Source organism: Chlamydomonas reinhardtii, chromosome 3, assembly GCF_000002595.2.
Source record: "Chlamydomonas reinhardtii strain CC-503 cw92 mt+ chromosome 3, whole genome shotgun sequence".
NCBI lineage: Eukaryota > Viridiplantae > Chlorophyta > Chlorophyceae > Chlamydomonadales > Chlamydomonadaceae > Chlamydomonas > Chlamydomonas reinhardtii.
In genome coordinates, this window is record NC_057006.1 from 1,966,411 (window position 1) to 1,985,738 (window position 19,328).

The 19,328-nt window shown below is 62.3% G+C and overlaps 4 protein-coding genes across 4 annotated transcripts in view; 1 reads left to right on the top strand and 3 right to left on the bottom strand.

Moving 5' to 3' along the window:
- CHLRE_03g155700v5 (uncharacterized protein) overlaps positions 1-5,090 on the bottom strand; it is a 17,611-nt gene extending 12,521 nt beyond the window's left edge. The window contains exons 1-11 of the mRNA XM_043060587.1: positions 4,387-5,090; positions 3,176-4,249; positions 2,839-2,953; positions 2,178-2,431; positions 1,796-2,000; positions 1,500-1,669; positions 1,284-1,359; positions 884-1,072; positions 622-751; positions 399-512; positions 192-325 (exon numbers count right to left, since the gene is read on the bottom strand). Of these exons, the coding sequence (XP_042925716.1) occupies positions 192-325; positions 399-512; positions 622-751; positions 884-1,072; positions 1,284-1,359; positions 1,500-1,669; positions 1,796-2,000; positions 2,178-2,431; positions 2,839-2,953; positions 3,176-4,249; positions 4,387-4,389 (2,464 nt within the window). The 5' untranslated portion in view covers positions 4,390-5,090. The remainder of the gene's footprint in view (positions 1-191; positions 326-398; positions 513-621; positions 752-883; positions 1,073-1,283; positions 1,360-1,499; positions 1,670-1,795; positions 2,001-2,177; positions 2,432-2,838; positions 2,954-3,175; positions 4,250-4,386) is intronic.
- Positions 5,091-5,759: 669 nt separating this feature from the next.
- CHLRE_03g155750v5 (uncharacterized protein) lies at positions 5,760-10,800 on the bottom strand. The gene is made up of 10 exons (XM_043060588.1): positions 10,376-10,800; positions 10,165-10,265; positions 9,833-9,903; positions 9,525-9,687; positions 9,113-9,195; positions 8,603-8,767; positions 7,513-8,341; positions 7,125-7,392; positions 6,579-6,763; positions 5,760-6,388 (listed from the first exon to the last, which is right to left on the bottom strand). The coding sequence occupies exons 1-10, from the start codon at positions 10,390-10,392 to the stop codon at positions 6,381-6,383; spliced, it is 1,890 nt and encodes a 629-aa protein (XP_042925717.1). The 5' UTR covers positions 10,393-10,800; the 3' UTR covers positions 5,760-6,380.
- A 64-nt stretch (positions 10,801-10,864) lies between these two features.
- CHLRE_03g155800v5 (uncharacterized protein) lies at positions 10,865-13,700 on the bottom strand. The gene is made up of 5 exons (XM_043060589.1): positions 13,465-13,700; positions 13,103-13,299; positions 12,768-12,811; positions 12,272-12,459; positions 10,865-11,706 (listed from the first exon to the last, which is right to left on the bottom strand). Exons 1-5 carry the CDS (start codon positions 13,576-13,578, stop codon positions 11,656-11,658), a joined length of 594 nt encoding a protein of 197 aa, XP_042925718.1. The 5' UTR covers positions 13,579-13,700; the 3' UTR covers positions 10,865-11,655.
- Positions 13,701-13,860: 160 nt separating this feature from the next.
- CHLRE_03g155850v5 (uncharacterized protein) lies at positions 13,861-19,322 on the top strand. The gene is made up of 13 exons (XM_043060590.1): positions 13,861-14,168; positions 14,339-14,472; positions 14,712-14,831; positions 15,086-15,195; positions 15,587-15,653; positions 15,975-16,131; positions 16,402-16,589; positions 16,789-17,127; positions 17,355-17,465; positions 17,682-17,741; positions 17,905-17,997; positions 18,174-18,275; positions 18,588-19,322. Exons 1-13 carry the CDS (start codon positions 13,904-13,906, stop codon positions 18,687-18,689), a joined length of 1,848 nt encoding a protein of 615 aa, XP_042925719.1. The 5' UTR covers positions 13,861-13,903; the 3' UTR covers positions 18,690-19,322.
- Positions 19,323-19,328: the final 6 nt, after the last annotated feature.

Consider the following 19,328-nt stretch of genomic DNA (forward strand, 5'->3'; position numbering starts at 1 on the left):
CCCCTCCCCCCTCCCCCCTCCTCCCTCCTCCCTCCTCCCTCCTCCCTCCTCCCTCCTCCCTCCTCCCTCCTCCCTCCTCCCTCCTCCCTCCTCCCTCCTCCCCTCCCCTCCCAGCCACATTCCCAGCCGCTACCCAGTCATGCATGTGCCCTCAGACGGCGGCAAGAAGAGCAGGGCAGATTTCGACGTACCCTGGCTCATGTCTGACTTCTGGGAGTTCATCGTGAAGTCGTAGGTCTGGAGGTTGTTGGTGAAGGCCGTGTTGGCCACCGTCACCAACGTGCTGAAGTCGACAAATGCGCCACCGTTAAGGTTGTCCTCAAACCTGGGCAAACGAGGAGGAGATTCATTCAGCTACATTTGCAGCTTTCATGCTTGCTGCGCTCTCTCCCACGCACCTGCAGGTATCAACCATTACGGTATGCACCTCGACCGAAAGAAAAGGCCGCTCGCCTGTGTAGCATTTCGACCCCTGGGCATCCGGGTCGGCCGACCTGCCGCCAGAAAAGCGCCTGCGAGGTGTGTGCGTGTTGCACGGTGCTGTTGCGTAAGGTCGCGGTACGGTAGTTGCGCACGCAGAACAATGCTTGCACAGCTTGAAACACAAGCAGTCGCACCTACCGGCAGTAGTTCCGCGTGAAGTTCGTGTTGGCAAGGGTAAAAGTGGTGCGGCCCGGTAGTGCGTTCTTCGCATTAGTCAGACCGTCGGAGCCGCCAACGTACAAGTTACCCGTAACGAAGCTTGGGTTTCCTGTGCGTTAGCAGTGCGAGGGTGGATCGGTTTGGCGAATGTAAAATGGCATCAAGAGACCAAGTCATGCGGCAAGAGGGACGGGTGGCTCAGAGCCCTCTGTGCACGCTGCCAGCAGCTTTCTGTACGCACCGTCAAACCAACAGTTTGATACGGTTGCGGTGTTAGGCGTGGCATCGCCCTGCGGTGTCATTTGCAGCATTGCCAGATGGTACGAGCCCAGGCCGGTGTCTTGGGGGAAGTTGATGATCGGGTCTTCGAAACGCGCGATCGCCAGGAAGTTGCGGTGCCACACCCACTTCTGGGCTGGCATGTGGTTACCTGAAAGGCGCGCGTGGAAATGGCACAGGCACGTTAGCGCGCGTCAAGGCACCAGCAAGTGGCCACTATGTAGTATGCAGATAGACTGGGATTGCAGCGGACATGTGGAAATCGGCGCCATCCACGCACGCACGTCCAGCGTGATTCTTCCCTTGTGCTTGACACATATGCACGCACACACATATACACACACATGCACGCACGTACGCACCCTGGAATACGCTGGACTCCATCACGGCTGTGTCGCGGACCTCATCCATCCAGATGCCGCCGTTACTGTTGGTCACCTGAGGGGATGGGAACGAGGCAGCAGTGATGGATGCAGTCACTCTAAGCTCGGCAACACGAATAAGTAATAGTACGGCACCGGGTCCCTTGCCCATAGCAAGGGCCGCGCGGCCAGCAACGAACGGCACCGACCCCTCACCAGGCAGCCTGAAACGGTCGCAGCTCGCGGCCAGCGCAGCCACACCGCCGGCACTCCACTCATGTGGCCGCTGATGTTGAGGCCACTGAGGGTGAAGTCGGCGCTGTGCCGGAAGTAGGAGCCAGCAGCATCCGACCAGTTGCCGTTGCCACCAGCCATGCGGCTCCAGTCTGGGGGGCGGCGGCCCCATTGAGAGCAAGCAACAGGCCCAATGCCTCAGCACATTGCACTCGGCTGGCGGGGCCATTTTACGCTTTGCTGTATGTTGCGTGGAGCCCCACGACCGTGATGCTCACCTGTGGCCGTGCTCATGAGTGCGGCGCCGTCGTTGCCGCTGTACTCGCCGCCCGTCACGGTGACAGAAAGCACCGGCGGCCTGTCGGGCGCCAGGCCAGGTGAGGGCGCGTTGCGGCTGTGCACCACCACGGCGCCCAGCGTGCGGCCAGTGACGCTGGGCAGATTTGCAGCGTCCTGGAGTCCGAACCATCTGAAGTCCGGCACCTGAGGCAAAATGCATGCCATTAGATAGTGAGACAGTGTCAGCAAGAGGTACTCCATAAGCGGTACTCCAAGCAAGCATGCTGACCTTGCATACCCGTTGTACGGTGCTCTGGCTCCGCGCCATCTCCCTGTACCGCAGCTCCGCTCCTTCCCCGCCTCCATGCAACGCCGACGCACCGTCTTCCAGTACTGCAGCAGCGGGTACGTGTAGGTGAGCCACGGCACCATGGCATCCAGTAGCTTCTTGCCCGGGCCCGGCTCCGGGTCAAAGATGGTGCCCAGGAACCCGGGCGGGGACAGGTTCTCTGGGTCCAGAGCGGGCTGCAACAGCAGCTTGTTGTTGCGGAGGGTGCAGTCGGTGAGGGACACAGTGCAGGCGCCGGATGCCTGACCGCCGTCGCACAACACGTACAGCGAACTGGTTGCCACGCCTGTAGGCGCATTATGGCACCGTGACGGAGTAGAGGCAAAGCGCATACACACAAGCAACCGGTCTTTGTGTGTCCCACGTTGCATCATCGCGACACACATAATATTCAGTAAGGCCTATTGATCGCAAATAGGCGGCGGGTCAAAGTAAGCCGGAGCGAGAAGCGACTTGGCGAGTCCATTGCCCGGATGAACATTCGCGGGCCCCATAAGCAACCCCGCCCCGACCCAGTTGGCCCTCTTTCCGGCGCCCCCAGCTTCCATAGAGCCGACATCTGCACCACCAGCTGCCCTAGAGGCGTGAGGAGATGAGGTAATTTCCAACCTTCAGCCTCAGACGTTTCACCACCGTGGCGTCACACGCTAGCTAGGGTCCCGTGCCCAAAGGCAAGCATGCGCGCGCACGTACCGGTGTTGTCTTCAAACGTAACTGATTCCAGTTGCACCGAGCAGGCATTGGTGGTGCCACTGGGTTTGCAGATGACCGACACGGCGGCCTCGATGTCATCCGCCCAGGGACCCTCCTGCACAGCGGCAGCGTTAGGCCCTGTGCAGCGTTAGGCAGGGCGGGATGGTGCCCCAAGCGTGCGTATCACCCCCGAGCATTGCTGCCCTGCAAGCCCACAGCACCACAACAGTACGATACACTTTCCTCCCACTGACACTCATACGTCGCCGCTGTCCCGGCTCCCGTGAGAACGCTGCCCCGTAGGTGACCCAGCAGGCGGCCCTGCACACTTCCGTGCCTGCAGCCCTGGGTGAAGCTCGTTCGCGTGCCACAACAGCTGTCCACGCCATGACGTCCAGTCCGGCTCCGGCGCCGGAGCTGAAGCTGGTGAGTCTGCCTCGTTTGACGGGTCGGTTGTTCCGGATCCGGTTGAGCCATCTTCATCCGTGTTTGTGGAACCAGCATCGGTTGTGTTCTCACCAGTAGCGGCGGCGGCAGTGGAGGTGTCCGCGCCGCCGGTGCTGCTGCTGAATGCGTCAGTGCTGTTGGTGCTGGCATCGGTGGTTCCGTTGCTGCCGCTGCTGCTGCCCTGCTGCAGCTGCCTCCACTGGCCCCGATGCAGAGTGGCTGCAGCTGCAGAGGCGGCGGCGGCGGCTACAGCAGTCTCAGTCGCCTGCCTTCGCTTCTGCGGGGCACGGCGTCGCTCAGCGGCCAGCTGCAGCTGCTGCCGCGCCGCACCGAAAGCGGTGGTGGGAGCTATCTCCGGTGACACGCTGCCTGCAGCTTGTGCGCCCAGCCCAGCAGACTCCAGCAGCCGCGAGCGCTCGCGCGCAAGGCTAGCCGCGGAGGTGGATGAGGTCGAGGCCCACCTTGTGGCCGGGCCCTCATCTGCAAACAGGGCGCGGAGCTCGGCCTCACTAAGGCGGCTCCCCAGGCTGTGGGCCCGAGCCGTGGCCTCTGATACGGACGCGCCGCCACGCAGAAGCTGCTGCACCAGCATGCTGCGCCGCAGTCGGCGGTGGGCGCCATTGCCGCCGCTCCCGCTGGTGCCATCCCCGCTGGTGGCAGTGCCATCGCCGCTTCCGCTGCCCTCAGCGACCCCATCACTACTGCCGCCATCTCTGGCTCCTGCGTCACTGCTACCGCCGTCACTGCTGAGGCCCCCACCTCCTGCCGTGCCCACTGACTCAGAGCCACCGCCAGTATCGCTCTCGGGAAGGAGCGGCCCAGCAATGAAAGTGTTGTAGGTGAAGACCGTGTTGCGAATGGTGAGGCTGCCAGCAAAGGCCGGCGCGTCGATAGCCAGTGCAGCAGTGGTGGCGCTTGGCGGCGTGGGACGGGCGGAGTTGAGTGTGTTGGGCCGCCCGGGTTCCTGCACAGTCGCGTAACAGTCAGCACGACTTTGAGTGCAGGGAGCTTGGCGGGTAATCGACGTATGTTCCCCAGCCATTCGGTACCCCGTACGCGCCGCCGACGTGCGCGCCGCCGACGTGCGCGCCGCCGACGTGCCATTCGTTTGTAGCTGACCGTTGCAAGTAAGTTACAGCAACCCACCAGGACACGGGTGAAGTTTGTGAAGACGCTGTTCGAAATGGTAATCGTCGCCGTGCTCCCCGGCGCCACCACAACGCCAGGCCGGGTGCAGTCGCGAAAAGCAATGTTGTCCGCAGTAAAGCTTGTCGAGGACGCAGTTAGAACGACAAGGCTAATGTTCGCGGCGCCACACCGAAAGACAGACGAGGGCGCTTTTGGGTCAAGGCTGCTGCTAGCGCCGATAAGCTCGAGACTCAATGACACCGTAAGCGTCTGCGAAATGATGATTTCTGATGCCGGCAATACGACCGATACAAGTGTTTGGTTTCTGGCTGTCGCGCTGAGCAGGGCTGTTCGGAGCTCCGCTTCATTCGTGGCTACATATCTATTGTCCCCAGCAGCAATTCTGCTACCTGTTATGATAGCAGCTAGGACAAGAAGCTTTAGGGCTGTCATAGCCAGAGGATATGTGCAGAGGCACACCTTGCTAACGTTTTTACAATGTCTTCATTTGCTTCATGCGGCAAGGCGAGTAATAGGATCTATATGTTGTGCTGTGGACAAGCGCTTCCTTCTGCGGAGAGTGCTTGAACCAACTGCTGTGCTCGATTACACACTCTATCCTTGACTCTCTCTCACTCACAGACAGCAAGCCCGAACTGGCCGGCCATGCTGATTTTATAGTGAAGCAAGGACGTCTTCTATTAAGTGCAGCCCAGGAACAACCATGGCCGGGGGCAGTCGCTACGGTGCCAGCTTTTCGCGCCAGTCACACGGGCGCCGAAGAAATCCGGCCTGAATCCGGCTGGCGCCAATGACCAAACAAACGAGGATTGCTTCAAACCCGCCACGTTGGTCTCGGAAAGCTTATCACCAATCGCCGGAGCACTGCCCCTGCGTAGAATGGGAACTCATTCATGAGTCAGTTCAATTACATCTTACCATGAAAGCTTTGCTTATAGCCCGACTGCCCAAGGAAAGCCACCAACGATTGTTTAAATTCCGGCGGAACATTGGATCCAGGAGACAGACTCAGACCCTCTCAGACTGGCGTTCATGTGGCAACGACGATGAACTAAAATAAAATTTCGTTTTCATTCCTGTATGTTGGATGACGTTCCCTTTGGGCTAGCGTTAAGTCTGATGGGCGACCGGCCGGCGGCGGTCGCTTCCTCAGCAGGGTGAGCGCTGCCGGCACTCGGCAGGCACCAGGGGCACCCCTGGCCGTGAGCGCTGCCGGCTGGCACTCAGCAACATGTCGCCGTCTCCTTCAGCCCCAGACCGCCTGCACACAGAACTCTTACCATGTCAGCTGCGCTACGCAGTGCTTTGAGTTTGAGGTGGAAGGGGCCCAAGACTGGTTACATGGCCCGGCTTTGAGCACGGTGCTTTCATGGACGCACAACCAGCTTTCCACTTCTTTGTTCAGTGCCCGTATCTTGTAGGTGCCCTGAGGCCCGCGCCACCTACTCAGCGCAGGTCAGCAGGTGACCTCTTCCAAACCACCTACCGTAGGGGGCAAGCCGGCCAAGCCCCCCCCTCGTCCACGCGCCGCGCCCCACCCTATTGGTAGTATCACCCATGCACGAAGCGGGATGCTCCGCACTTTCCTGCCCAGTCAATGGTCTTGCAGCTAAGACATTAAGTAGGGCTAGAGGGAAAAATTAATTAGGTCCGACTAACACTCATCCACTTCCCCAAGCTCTCTGACCCAGAGGCGTCGAAAGCGTTGCTTTCGGTGGCGTGCAGGCTTGCAGGCGGCCGGACCGCCAGGGGTCGCAACGCCTGCTTGCAAACGCTGCACATCCCGTGCACCGGGTCTTAGACAGTTAGACTCCATCCAGATGCTAAGGTGCCCCAGTTCACATAGCGTGCCTCGAGCATGAATCTCCTAACTCTACTCCTGTCGGCCATGCATCCGCGATTGTATTCTTCGTGGTTTCATACTCGTCCATCCTGTCCGTCTCCACTTAGGCGCCTGTGGGGCATGAACGGAGCGTGCAACAGTGTCAGCGGCATGCGCGCGATTGCCTTAAACCCGTACGACGGCATGCACCATGTTCCTGCGAGTGCACAACCGTCACATGCCCCCCCCCTCCCCCGCGGTCGCCAGGCTCCTCACAGGGTCTCACAACGCCACACGGCGTGGCGAACACGCCCCTACTCACTCGTAGTCTTGCACACGTAGCCGTCCTGCGTGGAGCTCAGGCAGCCGGTGGCGGGGCTGGACGTCATCGCCGGCGTCCAGTTGCAGGTGCCGCTGGCGGCGCCGCACACCAGGCTGTAGCAGGCCCCGTCCACCACATTGCCCGCGTCCGCCACCGGGAGGTACTCCAGTTGGTTGTCGTCGGTCCTGTGGTGCGGTTGTCCAGGTGGTGTGGTGTTGAGGCGGGCGTGTTGTGGTGCTGAGGTGGGTGTTAGAGAGGTGTGGAGGTGGCGTGGAGGCGGTATGGTGTGGTTATGATAGGGGTGTCGTGCTGTTTTGTCGTTCTTTGCCCAGCACTGGGCCAGTTCCGGTGTAAGATACTGTATGGGCGCCACCAGCTGTGACCATCATAAGCTGTCAGGCATTGGAAGGGTCATATTCTTGCGACGTTACAGGATGGGACAATCTGACTATGTGCAAGCAGCAAATGCAGCTAACGGTGGTATGCTTGCCCGTACAAACCGCCTCGCCTGCCCGCATACACAGCGCCGCGGCACTGGTTACTCACCAGAACTTGCCGTCAGCCAGGCGCATGCGCAGCCCGATCCACAGGGACACGCTCGAGCCGTTGCCCACGCTGGCCGCCGCGCCGGCGGACCGCAGCAGGGACTCCAAGGCCGCGGACTCCTCGGCCGTCAGCAGGGACACCAGGTGGCCAGAGCCGCCCGCGGCGGCGGCGCAGGCCGCCTCTGCCGTTACGAACGTCGCGGAGCGGTCGGCGTAGATGTCGTAGCGGAATCCGCCGCGGGTGAACGACAGCGCCGCGGTCGGGCCGGCTGCGGCAGGGAGCAGCAGGAGCGGCGGCGTGATAAGTGGATGGGCTGGGGAGGATGTCGGTTACAAGGGCGGAATTGCGGGCGCAGTGAAAGAAGGGCAAGCAGCGCAGCAGGGCTTACTTGGCGAAGGGCTCGAGGGCGAGGGATCGGGAGAGGGGGTGCTGACGTCAGGAAGCTGCTCCGGCGGCGGCGGCCGGCACTTCCGCTTCTTGCAGGGCGCGACGCCGCCAGCAGGCGGCGGAGCGCAGCCCTTCTTCTTCTTGCAGGGGGTCGCCCCGGGCGGTGAGGGAGGGGGCGGGGGCGGCGAGGGAGGCTTGGCGGGGCGAACGCGCCTGATCGGCGAAGGCGGCTTAGGGCTGGGGGGCTTGGGGCTGGGCGGCTTGGGGCTAGGAGGAGGGGGGCTGGGGGGAGGAGGGCTGGGGGGAGGCGGGCTGGGGGGAGGCGGGCTGGGGGGAGGGGGGCTAGGCGGCGACTGGTCGACAGGTGGTGGGGACAGTACCGGCGGCGGCGGGCTAGGAGGGGGTGGGCTGGGGGGAGGAGGAGACGGCGGAGGCGGCGAGGGGGGAGGAGGAGACGGAGGAGGAGGCGAGGGGGGAGGAGGAGACGGAGGAGGAGGCGAGGGGGGAGGCGGCGACGGCGGCGGGGGGGAGGGGGGCGGCGGACTGGGCGGCGCAGGCATCACCGACGGGCTGGGGCTGGGAGGCGAGGGACGCGGCGAGGGCGGGCGCGGAGAGGGCGGGCGCGGCGAGGGGGGCGGCGGCGGCGAAAGCGGTGCCTCCACGGGCTCTGGCGTGGCAGGCGCATCCGGGGGCGCGGGTGGCGTGTTGGGCGAGGGCTGGTCAGTGGGATTGCCCTTGGGCGGCGGCGACCCCACGCGACCAGTGACGGGGAACACAAACATGGGGCAGCACTCGTAGTTGGACACCTTCTTGTCGTACAACCCCAGCTCCTGTGTATGACCACGACGGTAGAGAGGGCGTGGGTGGTGCGAATGCGTTGTTTCCACCATGCCCCATAAGACTGAACCCGCCCGCCGACACGACCTCAGCAACACAGTCCTGTTACACTTCAACAAGTCCCAAAAAATAGTCTCAAAGGGGGCTATGGCAGCTCTAGGGTGGAACATCAGGGCCGGCGTCAGCGGGGAATCAGCGGGGATCAGCGGCGGCAGGGGGTGGCCCGGCTGTGGCCCTGTACGGCGGCGACGTACCAGCAGGCCGTACTGGCGCGTCACGGGGTTGGCCCACGCCGTCAGCGTGGGGCAGTTGCCGTTGTTGGCGGTGCCGCGCAGGGTGAAGCACAGCTTGGTGCCATCGATCTTGGCAAAGGGGATCTGCATGTTTGTGATCTTGAGCGTGGAGCGTGCAGGGTCGTCCTGCGGGGTTGGGGTTTCGGGCGGGTTGGGGACGAACAATTGAAGGCACCACACGCTGCGCCGGGAACCACTGTGCAAGACCCACAACTGCATCGCAGGTAGTCAGGGGCGGCACTGCCTTCACACGACGGGCTGGGTCGTTGCCGCAGCCCCCACCACCAGGTCATGTTGGATTCGGTTCTCATCACCTCCATCACCCGCCACAATGGTGACAACACACGCATGCGCCGCCCTTCCCAACCTCCTGCTTGCGTGCAGCTCCGGTTCCAGTGTCCATCCACTCCCTCACTGCCTTCACGGCTCGCCGCCGGCGCGGCTTGACGGCACCCCCGCTCCCCCACGCACATTCATGTACTCCTTGAAGGCGGCGGTGGTTTGACCGCCGTTGACTGTGATGTTGAAGATGTCGGCGCGCTGGCACACGTTGTCTGCGCGCGTTGCATGAGACATGGGTTAGCACAAGTCAGAGGCCAGGCATCAGCACCTTGGCAGCGCTGCGTCGTGGGCAATGAGGAAGTGCCGTAGATGGCATGCCCTCCCGTGCATTGCGTTTGCAAACGCACAATGCAAAAGCACATGGCTCGCTATTATGCGTTTGCGTCTTCTGTTGACTGCTGTGCACCTTCCCACGCGCTTGCCTTCCCACGCGCTTGCAGACAAACGGATTCGCCTGACGCCAGCTGGGGAGCTGGGGCCTAGGCTCACGCTACCCGTATGCCTTGCCTCCTCCTTCACGCCGAGGGCCGACATAACCCACCAATGAACATCTTGAACTTGTTCAGGTTCGTCATGCCGTTGCAGCAGCGCAGCCCCGCGTCCACGCACTCGGACGGGTCCTTGATATGGAACTGGAAGCAGGCGTGGCTGCCCCGAACGGGGTCCTCATTGTACGAGAACAGGCTGACCGTCCAGCGGTTGACCTGCGCGGAGGGATGGCAATGCAAGGTCGCCGACGGTATCTAAGGTGTGGCCCACGGGCAGGCATCCTGAGCTAATAGCCATCCTCAGCGGGCTGGCAGCTATCCTCCAGATCGTGGCCCTGGTGGAAGGCTGGTGCACACTGACCTGCGCCGACAGCTTGCAGCCCTCAAAGGGGAACTTTGAGGCGCCGTTGGGGACGAGGTAACTGGCGTGGCCTGCAGGTGGGCAAAGGACGGCGGAACGTGGGTGGCCCGGGGCGAGGGATGGGGATTGGGTCGGTGACGACGGGCCGTGTATTGGGCGCGCTGGCAAATGGCAGGTGCAGGGAGGAGGCGCGGTGTGCTTGACACAACACTGCGCATTGGTGCCCCCAGTATGTGCTTGTATCCCAGGCAGCAGCATTTGGGCACACGACGCGCATCCCCAGTTGCGCCCTCGACGTGGTGGGTCCTGGTGGCGGTCTCTCAGTCACTCACCAGCCGCAGCAAGCAGCAGTAGCCCGAGGGCGGCAAGGGCGAGCCGCCCTTGTCGCATTGGTAACATATCGAGTGCCAGGGAATACCAATATGCAGACTTCCTGTGCGTTTAGCGAGGGCGCGTGCTTCCAGTTGACCTCCTCACTCTGCACACTGTATCTTGCTGTCGGCTGGAATTAGCAGCAGGTTCTATGTATCATGCCGGTATCACAAATTGTGATGCATCATATATTCTTACAACGCAGGCCGCCCGCAGTGACCCAGTGACCCGCCCGATGTGATGGCGCGCGCTTGCCAGCGCAGCGACTGCACGCGGCGCCCCCTAACTCGCAACACCAATAGCTTGCCTCTGTACAGAAAGTCCGCACGATCCAGCGCCTGGTCACCAAAGAGAAGCTGCCCCGATTTACGAGTGGATGTGCTGGCCGTGCGCTCCTTGTTTTCACAGACAATACTATACCTGTCTTGGCCAATCAGCAAACAAGTCGAGTATTGAAACGTGCAACAATACACAAGCGAGTAGTGCTGCTGACCCTAAATTACTAGTCGCGTAGCTACTTCGCCACAATGTGTGGAGCTTGGCGCTATATGTATGTAGCGCTGCTCAGTATGCGAATATGTCGGGCAGGCGACAAGCGTAGGCTGCGACACTGCTACTGAACTTGCGCGCCCGCCATGTCGGTCTCCAACTCCCGCCTGCATGGTGTCGGTTTCATCGCCTCGCCCGGCCAGTGCCTCTACGCGTAATACACATCTACCAGCGAACATAACAAGCATTTAAAATTGCCAAGCAAGTAGTCTGGCTCGGCCAGTGCAGCTCTAGTCCGTGACGGACTCGCACTGGTCGGCACGACGCTGCGTGGATCAAGCCACGCGGGCCCCTTCGATAGCCAGAGTCCTATCTTAAGCATGCAATTATAAACTCCTTTACTTACTCAGAGTATACGAAACATCCCGGCTCAATATAAGTCCTTCAAAGCAGCTTCCCTGGCACGGCACACGGGCATACAGGACTTCGTCTGCCAGCGGTTACCCGTTGCATGTTGATACAGTGCCCTCATATCCGTGGCTCTCGCCAACGGCGCGTCCCCAAACGCCGAAGCAATATGTTGAGTTTGCGCCTAGAATAGACGACCAATCAGGACGGTGTAAGAGGGCTAGCGCTAAGACAAGATCAACCTGTCTAGCCGCTCCTCACATCACGGACCTAGGCCGGACGGCTGGGGAGGACTGAATCAACCTTTCCTCCATACTCTGCACACGCACGCTGCAGCACACACTCCCAATCACTCGCTATCGCTATCCAGGCACTGCCATCAATCCGCGTCAATCCAGAGACGGCCTGCTCAGCGCATGGCCATGTTAGTGATAAGCGGTGATGGGGCGCATGTTTGCTGCAGCACGAAGGTCACCCCCCCCCCCCCGCGCCGTCATGCTTTGTGACCACAGCCAGAGGTGCAATCACTGAAATCCCCTGACCGATACGCAATTTTAATCGTCATCGTCATCGTCATCGCTCTCTGACACCTCATGGTACACCACCTGGGAGGGAGGGGGTCGGGGGGAACAGCAAGATGTTGCTTTGTGTGGGAACGCGGCGAGCGCGACAGAGCCTCGGATACCCCGGTCACCCGGACAGTGACAGTCCGCTGGCGAGGGTGGACTGCAAGATGTGTCAGTCCGATAACAAATTCTAGCGGTGTTCACCCACGGACGTCGCCTCCCGACAGGAAGACGTGTCCGCCGAATGTAAGCCGAGCTACGGGTGAGCAATGGCTTAGGCTCTACTAAAGCATGCGCGAAGTGATGCTGAAATTTGAGCATGTCAGGTTAGCCGCATTACTCAATTCCATATGGGAGCATAGGAGGTGACCGGTACAAGGGGAGAACATTAAGCGGGACGTTATCAATTGTTGACGTTAAAAGGGTCACCCGCGACCCGGGCCTCCGGTTTCCACGAGGCAGGAAGGCACGCAAAGGTTGTGCGCACCATCTTGTAACCACATACACGAATGTCCGCCGAACGGCCGCACACCAGCCCCTAGACCCAGCGACAGCGCACGGAACCCAAGGACTGCACCCGGGGATGCTTCGCTGCACGTCATACCTTTCGATTGGTGTTCTGTTGAAGGGGTGGTAACCCGTCGTCGTCGTCCTCCTCCTCCCCCTCCTCCTCCCCGTGGTCGCCGCCATGCGGCGCCGCCACCGCCTTCGCTGCTCCCGCCACCGCAGCCGCCGAGGCCCCCGCTTGCCCCTCCTCTTGATCTGACTCCTCGCTGTCTGATGGCGGCATCACTGCAATGCAGAGGGTTGATGTAAAGTTAAAGGCATGCGCAGAGAGGCAGGTGCGGACGTTTGCATCATCGGGGTTCCACGCAAGGGGCTCATGGTGGCACTGCCGACCGATCACCAGGGGACAGCCAACGCGTTTCAGATCGAACCGATGCTCGCAGCTATCGTATCGTTGATGCCACTGGACATGGTGCCTCATCATCCGGGAGAGGCATCCTCTAGGCATTGACAGAAGCGCAGCAAGAATGGTACAAGTCCTTGCACAGGCATGAAGCATCCCAGGATGCAAAGCACGCGCGGCGCCTACTCACTGTCTTCTAGGCTGGCCTTGCCGTCCTTAGCGAACTCCTTGGGCCTGCACAGCAGTCGACACCATAACGGGCATCATGCACGGCGTTGTGGCGGATACCGGCTGCGTGGGCGGAAATGCCGTGGACCCAACTCCCAGTGCTCTGTGGCTCTGTGCTTCCCAAGCCGCGTGTGTCCCGCCCCGCTGCGCATCGCACATTTGTACCGGTATAGCATAGTCGATGCCCGCTACCCCATGCCCCGTTGCCCTGGCTGCAATCGCCCAAACAGCACCTGGGCGTAAACTTGCGTACACATCAGCAACACAACCCGATGCAGCATCCAACACACAACCCACCAAACGCCCTCCATCTTTTGTAGCTGCTTTATTTGGTCGTCGTACAGCACTGACACGATGGTGCCTGTGACCTTGGTGTCGCCCTCCGCCTGCGCGCTGTCCTCCACCATCACAAAGCCGCCGCGCTTCACCCACAGCTTCTTATTGAATTTGGCGGGCATCAGCACCAGCGTCTGGCGCCCGTCCGGGAACTCCACCTGTGCCGCCGCGGGGCCGGCAAGCCGGCGGGTGTGCGCAAAGGTATGCGTTCGGGCTAAGCAGTAGCGTGGCGGACAGGCACGCGCCACAAACCTTGCGCCCTGCCTGCGCGCCCCTGGCCAACCCCGATATCACCCTTTGACAGAATACTCCAAACTGCTTACCTCTATCACGTTGCTACCTCTCGAGCCCAGAGCGCGGACTATGGCCTGCCCCGGCCCGGGTGGCTGCACATCTCCGTCCAACCCCAACGTCACATGCTTACGACTTCTTGACATAACGGTATAAGCTGCCACTTAGTAATTCCAGCAAGTGAGCCTGCGTTTAGCTCGCAGAATACTTGGAACGGAAACCGTTTGTCAGAATGAACGAGTGATATGCCAGCTGAGCCTGAGATTAACTTATCTACGGACATGTAGAGGGTCGTTTAACATCAAGAAGCTGAAGACGCTATGGTTCTGTTCCGGAATCGGCCGGCGGCCCATGCACACAAATCATCAACTTTCCACTCGCAATACTGAAATAACAATTCCAATAGACTCATTTCATAACCAGTTGAAGAGTAACCGCACGCGAAGCACTTGCACCATCTGAATTGGCAAGATGGCTAGTCTGCTTCGCCGCGCGGTGCCAGGGGCGGGCTGTGCGGCCCGCGGCTCTGCTGCAGAGCCGCTGGGTGCGCCGCGCGTCGCTGCGCATCACGAACCGGCCCCTGCCGCTCGCGTGGCGCCACACTCTCCGACGTCGTGGCGTGCGCCCGCTCGCCAGCCCTCTGTCGCGGCCCCACGCCCCGCTGACCGACCCACATGGACGCGCGCGAGCGCCGACGCGCCCGCTGCAGATTTGGATAAAGAGCTCTGGTCGGCGGGTGCGTTTGCTCTGCGTTACGTTGCCCTTCTAGCTCTAGTTGTCAAGCCTGCACCAACACATGTGCTTTTCCTTCCCTCCTCCTGCCTCCCTGCACCCATCTTTCCCTACCCTTACACCTCTCACAACCCCCACACCAATGCATCGCTTACAACCCAATCCACGTGCCAGGCGACATGTACGCGGAGGGCGCCGAGCGCCTGCGCGCCTTCATGGCCGCGCTGCCTGAGCTGGCGGAGCAGGAGGAGGTGCTAGGGGGGCTGCTGGGAGCAAACCCCGAGCTGGTGGCGGCGGACCCAGCAACGGTGGGTTGTCTGGAGTAGGGATTCGGCAGGAGTAGATAGATGTAGGAGTCAAGGGAGCGCGTGGGTCAGGGTGTGGCAGACGGTGAGTTGGCCACGATGATGCTGGCATGTACGGTACGCAAGCAAGGGTGCCTACTTGGCGGAGCGGAAAGAATGGCGTGGCGTGCCGACACACGCGCGTGCTTTGCCTCTGAAGATGTCATGCCGTACCTGTTACGATGTCGTGGGCGTTGGCGCAGGTCCGGACGGCGCTGGAGGCTCTGGCGGCGGCGCTGGGCGTCAACCTGCTGCGCGCGGCGCGGCTGGCGGCGCGCGTGCCGGGTGTGCTGGAGCGGCCGGCGGAGGAGGCAGGCAGCAAGGTGGGGATAGGGCACCGGGTACCGGGAGCAATGGACCAGGCACAGCGAGCTGGGGCTTCACGGCTTACGGAAGCGTTGTATCGCGTAGCGGGGCGGGACCCAGCGGCCTACGCAGCCTCCGACGCAGGCGCATCACACTAGTACCGTACCCCCGGTCTGCCCGGTCTGATGACGCGCCCCCTGTCTATCGTTGCAACACTGGCCGCCTCTCCCTTTCCCCTCCCACGCTCCGTTCCCACACGCTGCTGTCACAGGTATCGGCCATGGCAGCTGAGCTGGGCACTGACGTGGACGCAGCGCTGCAGCTGTATGCCGCCCAGCCGGGCATGTGGGCGGTCAGCCAGCCGAGCATCATCAGGGACAGGTGGGTAGTTACTGTAGTTCCAATCCCGAACCAAGACCCGGGGGGGGCCGTGGGGGGGCCGTGGGGGCGCCAGCACAGCAGCACTGTGCAGCACTGCAGCACAGCAGGCCGAGGGATGGGAAAGATGGCCGGATGGGCAGGAAGAAGTCGGAAGCTGGGGAAGGTTGGAAGTAAGAACACGGGTTGGGGGCCAGGGTCGGCGTGGCACTGCGTACGGCTGGGATCTGTGGGTATGGGAGGGATTGATGTGTGCGTGATTGCAGCAGTCGGAGGAAGGCGTTGTTTGGGGCGCGACCGCGACTTAACTAAAGCCATGCTGCGCGATACCACGACGGCGCCGCACGTGTCTGCGTGGGCTCCTCATGCTGACCTGCTCCGGCTGGCGCCGCAGGCTGGACACGCTCGCGGGCAAGCTGGGCCTGCCGCTGCGCAACACCGTGGCTCTGGTGGGGAAGCAGGTGAGGGGGCGACGGGTGAGGGCGGAGGGGCGGGACCGGAGGGCCCAGAGCGGAAGGGGCCGGCAGGCAGGGGCGATGACGAGGCCGAGGATGCTGAATGGCTGGTGCTGCCGAAGGGCAGGTGGTCAACAGTTGAGCAGGCAGAGCGACAGCTTGGTAGCGACACGCTTCTTGTGACGGGCACAGCGCGTAAAGCACTGCAAGGGCGACGTATGCGCAGCTTGGGACATCGGGCTCGCCCAGTTCCCGCGCAATCATGCCACCTCACCTCACCTCCAACGCCGCTTCGGCGCCCTCCGCCCCGCCCGTCCGCCCGCGCAGGCGCTGCTTTGGGTGATCCCGCCCTCGCACATCCAGGTGTCCCTGCGCGATGTCGCCGGCTGCTGCGGCCTCAGCGACTCCGAGGCGGAGGAGCTGGTAACGCGGGTGCCGCCGCTGCTGGCGGTGGAGAAGCGCCTGCTCAAGCTGAGCGTGGCGGGTGAGCCACGGGGCAGTCGGGGGAGGGGAGGGGTAACCGTCAATGAAAGACTCAGTGAAGGGGAGTAGTTGATTCCCGTGGGCGGAGGGCAAGGGCGGGGCGTCGCAGTACGGATTAGGAGCGAAGAGGAACACAGGGTACACCAGGCTCAGTCGAGGGGGCAGGTGATGCCCTGTAAAAATGGGTCGTGTGAACCGGGGTTCGTCCTGACCCTCACTCCTCACGCCCAAACCCTGTCCCTCATCCCCTCAACCCCTTATCTCCCTACAGCCGTGACGGCCTCCACCGGCGTGCCCGCGCCCGCGCTACTGGAGCTGCTGTCGCGCAGCCTGGGGCTGGTGGCGCTGCCCAGCCCGCTGCTGTGTGCCGCGCTGGAGGGGCTGGCGGCCGACTTGGGCGTGGCGCCCGAGCACGTGGCTGCGCTGATGGCGCAGCAGCCCACGCTGCTGTGCGCGCAGGTGTGCGGGGGCTGGGAACGAGAGGGGCCGGCTTGGAAAGGAATCAGTCGGAGGGGGTGCCGGGCAGGGATGCAGGACTGTTTGTAGGGGGAGTCCAATGACGTCCTTGAACGTCACCTCGCCGGTGACGTAAGCCGCTCCCTCACGCAACCATCACCCTCTCCCTGCCCCTCCACAAAACACAACCTCCATCGCACAGTTTGGCACCATCGCCGCCGCCCTGGAAACGCTGGAGACGGCGCTGCAATGCAGCCGGGCGCAGGCGCTGGCGGTGCTGTGCGCGCAGCCCTGCCTCATGTACGAGACCACCGTTGACACGCTCGTGTCGCGCATCCAGTCCCTCGCCACCACCTTTGGTCTGCCCGACGCCGACGCCGCGCGTGCGCTGGCGCGCGAGCAGCCGGCGCTGATGGTGGTGGCGCCGGCGACGGTACGCAGTGCGGCGAGTGCGGTGGGTGCGGCGCTGGGCGGCTCGCTGGCGGACTGCTTGGCGCTGGCCAAGAGCGACCCTGGGTCGTTCATGATGGTCACGCTGCAGGTGAGATGGCATGCGGAAGGGCGCGCTGGCTGAGCGATGGCATGCGGTGCAGTGCCGTGTCATGGACGTGTAGATGTCGTACTGCAACCAAACCGAACCAGGTCCCGAGGATTACCATTCGCGATCCAGCATGCATAATTTGATACTGCCCTATGTCTCGCACATTCTGCAGTACTCTTTAATCAATCCGCTTCGCCTTATCGTATCTTGTGCCCCTGTGCTCCCAGGACTCGCTGATTGAGGCCTGGTCGGCACGGCTGCAGCTGGAGCCGGAGGCCGTGGCGCGACTGCTGTCGCTGCAGCCCGCGCTGCTGGAGCTCACAGCCACCACCCTCAAGGCAAGGAGGGGGAATGAGGGGGCACGGAGGGAGGGAGGGAAACTTGGGCTTTCTCATTCCCAGTCCCTGAATCACCAGGGCCGATAGCTGTGGAGGGCACTGTGGAAGACGGCGGATATCGCACGCACTGCTGAGCAGCTGCGTACGCAAACCCCGGTGCGTCACCATCGCGCGTGACGGACATGGGGTGTGCCCGTCTGCTGCACCGCCTTGCAGGCGCGGCTAGAGAGCCTGGCGGCGCTATTTGGAGTGCCGGCGGAGATTGCGGCGCAGCTGGTGAGCGGGAGAGGGCATGTGGGGATAGGCACTGCTTGGGTCCCTAGGCAGCCACCTATGGACTGTGTGAAAATGGACTGTGTGGTTTCACAACAGCTAGATGAAGGGGAAACGAAGGCGCGTATGTGCGTGAATTGTGACGCCACGATCCTTGCCGCAACAGGTGCTTAAACACCCGGCTCTGGCTGCGGTGCCCCCTAACGCCACCATCACTCGCGCCAAGAACGTTTCCATGGCACTGCGGATATCCATTCAGGTGGGGCGGCAGACTGGTGGATGGAGACAGGATGGGGCCCGGCAGCAGGGCAATGCTGCGGGGCCTTGGCTCGCCCTTCTTGATCGTTTTCAGTCTAAGCTCGGTTAACGACGTGACGTATGCGAGCCGCTTGCTTTCAATACACCAACACTTCATCATGCAACTCACCGCCACAGGGCGCCGCCGGCATCATCGCAAAGGAGCCGGCGCTGCTGGCGGTGCTCACACACGCCAGCGACGAGGTGAAGGCCAGCGGGGTCGCCGATGACGTGGGCGAGGTGAGCCGGCGCTGCCGTGGATGGTTGGATGGGTGGATCGGGGGATCCGTGTTCGGGTTTGGGCACAGCTTGGATGGGAGCAAGACACACGCCGGGGGGGCTGTCGCCAATCCGGCCGCTCGTTGTATCAGGGTGGCGTTGCCGGGCCGGAGGCGGAGGCGGAGGAAGAGGCCAGGGCATGCGCCAGGGCGAGGGGCGACTGCGCGTAGGATATGGGCGGAGGCTTGTGAGTGCATGCTGGCATGTTAGCATGATGGCCGCAATGCCGTTTGTCGTCGATCACCTCCAACTTTGCCGTCCAATCACACACAGGTTGGCGCCATTTATGAGTACTACACAATGGAGTGGCTGCAGCGGCAGTACAAGGAGATGGCGCCGGCGCGTGTCACCAGCTTCTCGGCCCTGGACTCTTAGCGGCAGACTGGCGGAGGGGCTGGCTTCAGGGCTGTAAGGAGTAGTCGTGGTGCTGGATGGGTTGCCAGGTTGGGGAGGCGAGGGACTGCGTGCAAGGCACCAGGTGGTCCCTGCTCCGTGTTCACGGTAGGCGTGCAATGGGCCAGCTGGCCAGGTGTGCCGGGTCAGCGGAGCCATGCAGAGGCTGTGCCGCGTGGGCGTGTGGCATGTGGCAGGCAAGGGGGTTGCGGTGTGTGGTTTAGCGCGCTTAACGGATTACGTGCGCATTGTGCCAGAATCAGTGTAAGGTTCTGCCTCGACCACTGCCACAAGCCCGACACCAGAAGCAGTCCTATGTGTGTGTTACGTGCTTCTGTGATGGGCGACAGCGCGTGTGATTGGCCACAGAGGCACAGACGAGAGAGTGATACCATGCAGTTATACCGTATCTACCGCGCCCACGGCCCAGTGGCTTCCAGCAACGTGCGTGATCGCTTGCCCACCAGGGAGTGTGACGCCATGGGCACACGTGAGCGACGCCATGCGGTCATGGCATGCTGGGGCTCTAGCATACCTCTGATTGCTCAAAGGATTCAAACAATCAAGCTGCGTGGAGTACGCAGGTTGCAGGTCGTCCAACGCCTGTCCGACTTCCGCGGC

Bases quoted from the DNA above. Each gene is read 5' to 3' on its own strand.
- CHLRE_03g155750v5 (XM_043060588.1), bottom strand. The intron at 8,342-8,602 runs GTACGTCGCCGC...GGTCATACACAG, and splicing joins CGCGCCAGTACGGCCTGCTG to GAGCTGGGGTTGTACGACAA. The intron at 6,764-7,124 runs GTGAGTAACCAG...ACCGCACCACAG, and splicing joins CTGGCTGACGGCAAGTTCTG to GACCGACGACAACCAACTGG.
- CHLRE_03g155800v5 (XM_043060589.1), bottom strand. From the start codon at position 13,578: ATGTCAAGAAGTCGTAAGCATGTGACGTTGGGGTTGGACGGAGATGTG. The intron at 13,300-13,464 runs GTAAGCAGTTTG...GCGGCGGCACAG, and splicing joins GAGGTAGCAACGTGATAGAG to GTGGAGTTCCCGGACGGGCG. The intron at 11,707-12,271 runs GTATGACGTGCA...CCTCCCTCCCAG, and splicing joins AACAGAACACCAATCGAAAG to GTGGTGTACCATGAGGTGTC.
- CHLRE_03g155850v5 (XM_043060590.1), top strand. From the start codon at position 13,904: ATGGCTAGTCTGCTTCGCCGCGCGGTGCCAGGGGCGGGCTGTGCGGCC. The intron at 16,132-16,401 runs GTGAGCCACGGG...ATCTCCCTACAG, and splicing joins GCTCAAGCTGAGCGTGGCGG to CCGTGACGGCCTCCACCGGC. The intron at 16,590-16,788 runs GTGTGCGGGGGC...TCCATCGCACAG, and splicing joins CCACGCTGCTGTGCGCGCAG to TTTGGCACCATCGCCGCCGC.